Below are 12,019 nucleotides of genomic sequence, written 5' to 3' on the forward strand. Positions count from 1 at the left end.
TTCCAGTGAAACAGACGCACATACACTCAAAAACAGGCACAAGCATTTTTGCTGGCCCATGGACCTTATTTTACTTAAACTACCTCTAAATGTATTTTAATGTCTCCCTTTTTGTGCTCAAATGTATGTATGCGGCATAGTGGAATATCTGAATGTTACTGTGTGTTTAATGCAAACTTTAGATGCATTTAGTTAATAGTAAGTCTGTATCTTCGGATACGGGACTGGTAAAAGCCTAGTTCTTAGTGTCGGTGTAATCGTAAAAACGCGACTGTAACGAATCTTGATAGCAAATTACAAAAAGATGCATTGTGTCAGAGGAACGATCTTGCTTAAGAAAAGTGTTTAACTTTGACATCGCCATAAATTAGACCAGTGGGCGGAGATCAGCAAACAAAGAAGATTTTTCCCGCCTTAGTTTGTTTACACTTCATTGGCTCATACTAAAAAAATAGGTGTAAACCTAGATTTACTTAAAAGCTCAGGGAAACCTTTATTCTGTGCATTCCGCCAGAGAGAAAAGAGGATTCCCAGCTTTGCAACCGGACTTCAAGAAGTTCTCCGTTTATTCTTCTTTACTTTTCGTTTCATTCTAGTTTTTCTTTATTGTCTGCTGATATTTGACTTCGTTCAATTGCCCTCACGAGCCAAACGAACTTAAGTCTAGTCATCTTTTGGCAAAGTTTACCTTCGCGTTAACCATCGAGCTCGCGCATCATCTGCTCTGGAAAGAACCACGCTGAGGCCGCACAGACCGGACAATTTGAGCGCAGCTACACACAAGAGCCAGATCAAAGCAAGTACTTTCTTATATCGCAACTAAAATTGCTGTTTAAGGTTGTCTAGGCTATTCCATGTTTGTGAAATCATCCAATGACTTGGGGTCTCTTGCAAAGTTAACTGTTTGAAATTGCCACGCTGAGATTGCTTTTCACTTTCACTTTCTCTCCCCCTCTCTCTCTCTCTCTCATTTATCTCTCTCTCTCATTTATCTCATTATTATTCTTGTTCATTTACCTTGTTTAAATTGTATTTTCGTTTTGCTATATACTCATATTTACTCCGTGTGAATTGTAGTTATGTACTCTTTAGTCTGTTTTTATTAAATCCTATAATTTGCCTGAATTGAATTGTTTTATTGCTCATTGAGATCGAAGTCCCTGAATCGTGTGATCCATGTACGAGCTTTGTTTTATATGAATTAATTTCAGTAATCTTAGTAGTACAGACACAGAAAATATTGTTTTTTCCTGATCAGAAGATTAATATTTCTTGGAGTTTGTAAGAAGGGTATTTTTATTGAATTTTGATAAGGAAGTCTAGCTTCCAGTTCGCTGGACGAACAGATTGTCTAGATTAACTTAAATTAATTCTAGTAAAGGTTACCTTTAAATGATTAAATATTCCCTCTTTGGGTAATTTAATATTTGTAAGCAATAAGCACGTTATATTCATAGACTCATGAATATTCACTTCATTTGAGTTAATTATTCCCCAGAAAGTGATTGTTGCTACACGGTACAGTAAGGGAAAGAAATGGAAACATTAAACTGCAGGTTGTTCATTACTATAAACTTTTTTTTAACAATCTGTTTACACTTTTTTAAAATACTTTTTAATAATATATATATAAAATTAAAAAACAATAAGAAATAAAATACTGCTGCAAATTTCTCCACTAAATAAAATACTCTCAGTCTCAAACCAATATCATATAATAAAATGTAATGAAAAATATAAATAAATAACTATGATTACAGTGCATCATTACCAATCCCAGCTTGTAGGCCTGCTCATATTTAATATATATATATATATTTAACTTTTCCAAAGTGTAAAGTTGCAGCATCAACAGTTTTTGCTCAGATTTTTGTTATAGCATTGGTCCGATCGGAATTAAGAGCAAAGGTCTGTTTAAATGACGGCGCGAGCTGCGTTTGAATTACAATCATTTTTGCCTTTTGAAAACCTTAGGCCGGTGACACACTGGCATATTGCACCTGTCAAACATAGTCTATTTTGCCGTCAATTCTGTTGACGGTGTCCTTTATCAGTAGGCTTTATATTTATGCTCAACATGAAGTATAGATATTGTTGTCGTGAAGACAAGATCCCGGTCTGTCGGCGGCCTTCCTCTATGTTACCTACAGTAGCAGCAGTGTGCCAGAGCCGCGTCAGGCACGATTCTGGTGTGTAAAGACACAAAAAACGTGAAGCAGCCATCACACACCTGACACGCAGCAGAAACGCCACACTCATGCCACGCAGCCAGTGTGTCACCGGCCTTAAAATAAGCTGCAGGGCGGGATTTGCGCTGAACGCGGAGACTTCCACCACTTAATATGTTCGTTTGGAAACACTAAAAAAGTACCTATGTTCCGCACACAAAATATTGTATTTGGTACACACGTGCAGCATACCGAAAGCCCTGTACCGAGACGGTCCGGTACGAATACAAGTACCGTCCTATCACTGTTTATAAGTCCTGTACATTAGGTTTAAATCCATCCAAGGTTAAAAAACATTGTCATTTTGTCAAAATATCATTTTAAAATTACCTCAATTCTCAGAGATCCCCAAACGGTTCGCGCGAAGCTGTTCAAAAGATTCAGTTTCCTTAAACCCCACCTTTCAGTAGCATACTGTGTTCTGATTGGTCAACTGACATAGTTTTGATTGGTTGTTACGCACACACCTCCACGGTAAACAATGCGTTAGCATCTGTTTGGGGTGAATTATGTCTTATTCCTCTCATCGCGAAGCAAACAGTAAAATAAAAAACTTGAACAGTCTCGCTGCTTTTTCTTCTGTGTGTGTGTATTCAAGCCGCGTGCTTCAGTTTGAATCTGAATAGCGCGTTAAGCGCGGGGGCGTGGTCACAAAGGGAGACATGAAAAACAGATATCGCGTTGTTTTCATATGGATTACTTTATCACAGAATATCTGTTTTCCGCAGCACTTGTTTAGTTTTAAACTAGACATGTCAATCTTTCTATAGATATCTCTCTCATGTCTCTTCGTTGAGTATTCACGGAGTTACACTTCATTTTAATGACGTGTTTGTACATGACGATCAGCACAGACAAAGGCTGCAGACAGCACACATACTGATAAGACGCTCGGGAGAAAAGAAACACATAACTTCATAATCATACTTGGGGCTGTGATTCGGAGATGCTCGTTGTTCTAAATAAAGTTGGTAATTTTTTTCTTTTATGGCCAAACGCTTTGAAAATCCCGCCTCGTACTCACCGAGATTAGAAAAGCAGTCATCAGTGAAATGTTGTGAACACAACAAAAGGGATTTGTTATACTTCTCTGGTATTGTGGTGAAAATGAATTTTAGCCATTGGTTCTTCTGATCTTCATTCTTTGGCAGTGAAAATAAAACAAACTTGCCTTTACAATTAAAAACACACTGTCTCCTCGACATGATGCTCTCACACCAACCAGAGCGTCTGTGTGTGTGTGTGGGGGGGGGGGGGGGGTGGGGCAGGTCAGAGATCCGTTTCTCCCAAGACGGTAGGCGGAGATTATTATGCAAAGTGCTCCTAGTGACGTACATAGAGATGGGCAAAAGATTTGAAATCTATAACGACTCGTTTCAGCGATTCAGAGTCGACTCCTTACTTTAGAAGCCAATAACTTTATAAATCGTGTACTTTTTGGTTTAATTATTTGCACATTGTTTACACTGATGGACAGCTACATCATACACTGTAATACAGGTCATTTTTGATTTCCCAACTGTGTGGCTCTTTAATTTATTTGATAATAAATAGAAATATAATTTATTCCTGTGGCTGGAAAGCAGAATTTTGATACATGTTTTTTTTAATTATTTGATGAATAAAAAGTTTAAAGGGGGGGGGGGGGGTGAAATGCTATTTCATGCATACTGAGTTTTTTTTACACTGTTAAAGAGTTGGATTCCCATGCTAATGGGACAAAATTTCAAAAATTAAGTTCCAAAAATACCCCTTCCGGTTTGTCACAAGTTTCGGAAAGTTTTTTTCGAGTATGGCTCTGTGTGACGTTACATGGAGCGGAATTTCCTTATATGGGTCCTAGGGCACTTCTGCCGGAAGAGCACGCGCTCCCATATAGCACAGCACTGAGAGCACAACAGACTTCACTGATCAGAGTGAGAGCGTCGCGAAATGTCACAAAAGGAGTGTGTTTTTGGTTGCCAGGGCAAGACAACCCTGCACAGATTACCAAAAGAGAAACAGCATTAAGGGACCAGTGGATGGAGTTTATTTTTACAGAGCATGCTGTACACAAGATGCTTGTTTTACAAACAAGGCCCAGTTTGACGCCGGATTTGCACATAATTTATTTCTTAAGGATAATGCAGTCCCAACGAAAAAGGCTCACAATCGTGTGTTGGAACCGCATGCGGTGAGTAAAACTGCTTCAAATATCTCTGTGTTGTTAACTTAGCTATCAGCGCGTAAGCACATCAAGTAAACAACATGCAATGTTGTCATCGAACTGCACTTTCCACATGTACAGCTTAAAAAACATAAATAAAAAAAAAGACGACAAAGTGGAACTTAGTCCTTTTCCAAAACCGCTAAGCAAATATATACAGTTTCAGTACATACCACATAGAGACGTTGTTGCTGATGCTGCTCTTGTTAAATTTCAGCCTCTGGATCTGATTCTGGATCATAAATATACGCTGAATCTGACTGTTAGCCATGGTTTGTTTTGGTTGGTTTTGTCCTCACGGTGTCACAGCTTCCAAACGCTCTCAACGCAAAAGCCTACTGGCGCTCGTGATTTTTTAGCTCCGCCCACACGTCACGCCTCCAGCCGGTCGGTACAGACTATCTTTCTCTTATGAATATAATAAAACTAAAGACTTTTTGGAGTTATGAAGGATGCAGTACTACTTTATAGGTACTCAAGATTAACAGGATATTGAGTGAAAACGAGCATTTCACCCCCCCTTTAAAAGAAAAAAGTTTATTATTATTATTTTTTTATATAATTATTAATTTCTTTAAAAAAATCTTGACCCCAAACTTTTGAATCCTGGTATATATATATATATATATATATATATATATATATATATACACACAAGAATATTTTAAATCTTAAGTTATGTTCCCTTTCAGTCTGTCACTTTCGACATCATGTCAGTGATCGACGAACTGGGATCTAAGTAGAGACCAATCTACTCTGAGTGTAAACTAAACGAGTCATTGCACATTGGCCAGCAATTATTGCATTCAGATCCAGCTGATCTCAGCGTGAGCATAAAAAGGCAGTAGGTTCAATGCATACCAGCTTTTCACTTCGGAGCTGAGCGACTACGAGTTCATCTGCTCTTGGAAGCTTCTGGTGTTGGCGGTACAGCACTTCAGTGGTGGTCGTTCTGGAGTCGAACGGGTTGCGCAATTCAGGCTGCACTACCCCACTGTTGTGCTGCAAGCAGGCAGTTCCCTGTGTGCCTTAGCACTAAAAGAGCAATTTCTTCCAAAAGAGCAGCATCATCCAGCACCCTCAGTGGTCAGACTTGGCGGAGCAGTCTGTTGCCAGGCCCAGTACTGGTGTAAGCATGCCCAGAGTTCCGGTCAGCCCCTGTACTGGTATAGGTGTCCATATGGCTTGATTCCCTACATGTAATCCCATATGTGTATTCTTCCACGGTGAGGTTTCCCTTTTGGTAAACCTGTGTCTTCCCTTGACAGACTGCTGTCTCTTCTGGCAGCTGTTTCATCCCTACTCTAAGGTAGGACCTGCCTCAAAGACCCTTTCCATATGTAGTACTGCCCCCTGGGTCAGTCCATATCAGTATCTCCACATCGACTAGATACAGGTAGGATGTGGTCTCCGTTGCCACCTTTTCCTAAGGCTCACTTCCCCATCGTTTTGCCAAGCTGAACAAATAGGGAAGATTTGAAGCAATCTTTCACCGAAGGTTGAGATCCCTTCCACTAACCTTTTGTGGGCGGAACAGCAGTGTGGCCTTCTCCAGCAGCGATGTACTCACCCTTTGGCCCCTCGGTACCAAGGTCAGTGAATTTGCGCTGGGGCTTTGGTAAGGTTACGACCTTAAGCATAGCTTTTTTGGCACGCCACAGCTTGTCGACAATTGCAGCACCACAGGGTTGTGATGGTGTTCAGGTTGTGGCGTTTTCCAATGGACCCCATATGTCGTTCAACATAACTCGTAGTGACTGACAGATAGGGAATGTCTCGGTTACGTACGCAACCCTCGTTCCCTGATGGAGGGAATGGAGACGTTATGTCCCCATGCCACAACCTTGAACCATTCGCTGTTGCCAGGACATGTTCTCAGCTCCTCAGCATAAAACCTGAATGAGTGGATGCACCTGTCGCCTATTTATACCCGTGGGCACGGGGAATGGCTCATTAAATACATTAAATCCACTATCCAATTTTCATTGGTGTTTTCTCTTAAACTCAGAGATGATTGGCCTCCCAAGTGAGACCCCGTATGAAATTCAAAATAAAGTCTCTGTTCCCTTTATTTGCAGGGAGAAGCCCCCATTAAACAATACTTACATAATTTTCTAAATAATTATAACTGAATTTAAAATGCATAATGTAACAGTGAATTGATAAGTTTGATAATGTATTAATTGTGGTTACAATTATTCATGAAATTGTAAAATGCATTATAAGGTGCATTACAAGCCATAATAAATGCAATTAAATGTTTATAATGTATTATAGATAAAGGCTTTAAGTAAAATGTTACTGTTATTTTTATTTTTATTTTATTTTATTTTATTTTTATATTAATTTATTTTAGGTTAATGACTTAAATGGGTATATTGCTTTCTTTGCTTACCTACAGACCACTTTTGCTTACCTGCTTACCCACTTATTTATATTATGAGCTAAATGCACTAAAATAGACAGAATCTTGTAAAAAGGATTTTAAAAAATCTGTTTTGTGTTTTAATAATTTTTGCATAAGAGGCTTTTTAAACCAACCACCAAAAACTATATAAATATGACAATTTTATGTTTATGCAAAAAAAAAAAATAATAATAATTACTCTTCAAATTTTTATATTGCTACTAATTACAAAAAGTTTATGAAACCACAAATTCAGTAATCAGTGGTTGGTTGATTGTTCAAGGGCTTTTGATGCTATTCTGTGACCTGAAAAGGTTTTTTCTAGATCAAGAAAATGCAAATGCAGTGGCTGTTGTTGTTGATGTTTTGATGTAAATAATCAGAGCTTTGATCAGTAACAACCCTCTGCCTTACCTGGATCTTATTGCTCTGTCTGTATCACTTTAATAATCAGGTTCTAGGCAGACAAAGGGAAATGTGTTGGTAAAATTACCTGTGGCTCTCTCGCAGAGCCTCTTTGCCCTTCCTCCAGGAGATCATCCCGCGCGGAGACATGCGGGGCCTGCACTCAATCAAAACATCTCCACCCTGCCGAGCTAGTGTCTGTGCCTTTAGCACACTACTGGAGAAATCTGGTGCCACTGCTGATGTGAAGAGAAAAACAAGCATCTTACAAAACGAACAGAAAGATAGATTGACTGACTTCTGAAGGTATTTGGGAAGTCCTTGTAACATGTAAAATGTCATTGCATAAGATATAAGATAAAAAAAAAATACACAACAGACATAGAATACAAAATGTGGAATAAATAATATAAATATAAATACATGATAACATTAAATAATTTGTTAATGTCTTATCAAAATTGAATTCTTCCTTTTTTCTTTCATTACATCATCAAATAATTTTTTACATAGTAATAATTTTAATTCAGAAATGAATTAATGCTCATCATAGAAGATGTTTATGCAAGTAACTGATGTTTGAATTGCATTTTTAATATACATTGCCATTTAAAAGTTTGGGTTCGATTAGTTTAATTATTAATAATTTTGAAACAAGTCTCTTCTGCTCTCCAAGGCTACATTTATTAGATAAAAATACAGTTAAAACAGTAATACTGTGAAAAATAATTACAGTTTAAAATAACTGTTTTCTATGTGAATATATTTTATGCAAAGCAAATTATCAGCATAATACTCCAGTCTTCATCATCACATGATCATTCTTATATGCTGATCTGATGTTTATCAGTGTTAAAAAGAGTAACACTGATTATTATTATTATTATAATTTTTTGGATTCTTTAATGAATAGACAGAATATAAAATAGACAACAATGTACATGTCTTTACTGTCACTTTTGATCAATTGAATGCCTCCTTGCTGAATAAAGCATACTGACCCCAAACTTTTGAAGGATAGTGAATAGAATAAATTACATTTTTTTTTATTTTATAAATTAATAAATAAGACAACACAATTGTGTCATGTCATGTCACAGACTCATTTTCTTCCAAACAACCTTTCAACCTGATATATCTCCATCAGTTTCCCTCTTTGCTAAATCTCATCATCGTCTCACTTTCCAGAGGCATGTGAGGAGGATGTTTTTAATGCGATATCCTCACTTAAGAGCACACTCAAGAGCTCACACTATCCCCCACACACTACTAAGTCAAACCGAGTCAAGCCAGCCAGCACAAATCTAAAGGCTCTAAAGTGTGAAGACTGTCTACCTCACATCTCCCCCAGGCAGCAATTTCAGCATACTAGACTTTCCTGCCTGTTTGGCATCCATCTGCACTCAGCGCTGACAGCATCAAAGCACCCACTGTGCTGACAAATGACAGGACTAGGGAACAGAGCACTTTTCTCATCTGCCGCATGATAAAATGGCCTTGAACGTCAACTCCTTTAATCTTCAGCGCCGAGATGGGTTTGATCATTGATCCTGTCGGAAGTTATTCTGCTTCTCATAATAGCGGGTCAACTGTTTTTAAATGCAGTGTAAAAGGGTGTAGTAAGACTAATAAGTGCTAGCGTTTGCTGACAATGTGGTTGGTATGAGATTATGATGAAAATAAAACCCAAGTACTGCTATACAGCACTGCTGCACTAAAAGTTCAAATTTGTCAACAACCTGCATCTGGCCAACTGCATATTGGCTATATATTTCAGAATATGAGTGGCTTTGTCTTTAGTAACTATGAATTTAGTTATTCCTTACCAATGACTTTGAGTTCAGCGTTGGCAAACACTCGGCCATGCCGGTTTTCAGCGATACACTGGTACATCCCAGTATCTGACAGGGTCAGACTGCTGATGGATAACGCCCCGTTTACCACCTGGATTCTGTCCTGGAAACATAACAACAATCCCACAATTCAGCTTAACTGAGAAATCCTCAATATATGTAATGTAATGTTTTCCTATTTTCTGCATATACGTAGATAGCACACATTTAAACATGAAATATGCAAATCTGTCCACAAAATAACATAAAATCACATAAAACTCTTTTAATAGCTTTGATCAAGGAAAACAAACTGGAGATTTCTATAAATAATGCAAATATATCCTTGCTATTTTTTCAGAGACATTCATAGTCATTACTTTTTTCAGAGCTTTGCGGCGAGCAATAGCATTAATTATGATACATTATTATCATTTTGAACAGTGGACACATACGTTTCATGTTGAAAACTACAGAAGGTATGTTAGTGGCAAAGACAGAACTCTCCAAAATGTTTTTTCAAGATTGTTAATTAAGAGAATTAATTTAAAAATAAACAATCAAATCGGACCACAACAGTAGCTATCATTATAATGTAGCTTTTAATAATAAAAATATTAATAACAATAATAATAATATTTTCGAGGCTGTTTGAGATTAAACAAATACAACAAAGAAACTAGGGGAAAAAAATACACACAAAAAACTTATTTAACTTTAAAAGTTACTCATTTATAGACAGTGTTATTTAACTAAATCTTTATTTATATTTTTATTTATTTATTTCTCAGAAATTGCAAAGGATTATGTAAAATGCACAGCATGGATTTTTGGCAATGTAAAAAAATAAAATGGAAATGAATCATCCGTACAAAATCATTTACTTGACTGAATCCTACTTCTCAATGCTAGTTGTTAGATAATGTTAGATATTTCATCACAACAACAAAATTGAAAAAAATAAAAGGAATGGGACACCACCAAAGTATACAATATTCATGGAAAGTGGCTGCTATAAAATAATAAAATGACAGATGTGAAGGGAGCAGAACGGAGGATAAATCTAATCCCAAAGTATCAGTGGATTGCTGCTGATGGGCGGTCTATAATTTTTTATCCTGGCCAAACACTTACTCTAAAAGCCCCTGTAATGCTACCATTGCACTCACTTGAGTGTGAAAAATTTGAATGGTACATCCAGGTTGAATTAACTGAGCTTTAAAGGGCTTAAATATCTGCATTCACTCTCTGCATGTGGACACTTCGGCGTCTGATGGCATTTGGTTTATGCCACTTGAATTCTTTGTTCCAATGCAGCTGGTGTAACTCTCTGGCCACATGATTCGCCCCGACATGGAGCATGACAGTCTAACCGATATTATAAACAGACCACTTCATATGTGTGCTGTGTTGACAGAGGTAAACTAGAGAAGATCAGTAAAGCCTCTAGCAGCAAAGACAAATGGTGGCATAAATCAGCTTTATGGGGGTAATTAATTAGGGGTGACATTCCACTGAAATCAGCACTTTCCCCCTCTATGGGAGAGCACCATTTGAGTGGGCTGTGCTGCACCAGACTGATTAAGTTGCCCACCTGAATAGACATGGCAAAGATTGCCCCAACATTATGGGTACTGGCTTGGCATGTGTGATATTGTTGCTGAGGTAAACATCTATACAAGCAGAGGATGATTTGATGTAGTAGTACCAGGGAGAAAATAAAAAACTGGGAAACTGTGAACTGGTAACTTTTAAATATATTAGGGATGTCACAATTTTTTTATTAAATTAGAGTACTGGGTTCCCTATCTGTCGGTCACTACGAGTTATGTCGACCGACAAATGGGGTCTCACTTGGTCGGCCAATCATCTCTGAATTTAAGAGAAAACGCCAATGAAAATTGGCTAGTGGATTAACATACCTGAGCCACTCCCCGTGCCAACGGGTATAAATAGGGCGACAGGTGCATCCACTCATTAGGTTTTACGCTGAGGAGCTGAGAACGTGTCCCGGCAACAGCGAATGGTTTAAGGTTGTGGCATGGGGACATAACGTCTCCGTTCCCTCCATCATATAACGAGGGTTACGTACGTAACAGAGACGTTCCCTATCTGTCGGTCACTACGAGTTATGTCGACCGACAAATGGGGTCGACATAACGTCTCCGTTCCCTCCATCAGGGAACAAGGGTTACGTACGGAACAGAGACGTTATATACAATCCTTTTGTATATATATTTATCAATATTTTACATTTTAACAAAATGAAAAAATGAAAAACTTCTTTAATATATTTATCAAATGTGAAAAAAACAAACAAACAAACAAACAACAAAAAAAAAACCGGAGAGACGGCTATGCAAATTCAGTTGTCAGCTGAACTTGATCGACATTAGTGATTGAAAGTTCGATTCTTTTCCGCAAACCGGTTCTTTTGGACGGTTCGATTCAATAAACCATCTTAAAAAAAAAAACAAGCAAAAAATATATATAGTTATTTTATCACACTTTCCAATGTTTAACAAAATACTTGAAAAATTGTACGCATGCGCACTATAATCACTTCATCGGTTCTCAAATCGGACGCGTCCGAAATAAATGGTTTTCGGTTCAGTGTACTGGTGATCCGAAAACCATGCAACCGGTTTTTGACTCGAGAACAAGAATCAGCTCATCGGTTCTCAAATCGGACGTGTCCGACAGAAATGGTTCTCAGTTCAGTGTACTGGTGATCCGAAAACCGATGCAATCGGTTCTTGACTCGAGAACGAGAATCGCTCCAGCAGTGGGCGTGTTCTTTCATCATCTGGCTCTGTTCAGTGTTCATTTTCAGTTCGGTCTTCACAGCGGTTCGGTCAGTGTACTGTTTGAGTAAATGAATTACTCTGGGATATTGGTTTATTCTTATTCTGAGGGGGTGTCAGTCATATTAAAAAAGTTA

General features: G+C 37.9%; 1 protein-coding gene across 1 annotated transcript in view; it reads right to left on the reverse strand.

Annotated features, from left to right (window-relative positions):
• Positions 1 to 5,860: 5,860 nt before the first annotated feature.
• Positions 5,861 to 12,019, reverse strand: part of LOC113078018 (contactin-4-like) — a 50,499-nt gene continuing 44,340 nt past the window's right edge. The window contains exons 10-12 of the mRNA XM_026250298.1: positions 9,073 to 9,202; positions 7,335 to 7,485; positions 5,861 to 5,891 (exon numbers count right to left, since the gene is read on the reverse strand). Coding sequence (XP_026106083.1) covers positions 5,861 to 5,891; positions 7,335 to 7,485; positions 9,073 to 9,202 — 312 coding nt within the window. The remainder of the gene's footprint in view (positions 5,892 to 7,334; positions 7,486 to 9,072; positions 9,203 to 12,019) is intronic.

The sequence above is a fragment of the Carassius auratus genome, unplaced genomic scaffold (assembly GCF_003368295.1).
Source record: "Carassius auratus strain Wakin unplaced genomic scaffold, ASM336829v1 scaf_tig00023929, whole genome shotgun sequence".
NCBI classification, from domain to species: Eukaryota; Metazoa; Chordata; class Actinopteri; order Cypriniformes; family Cyprinidae; genus Carassius; species Carassius auratus.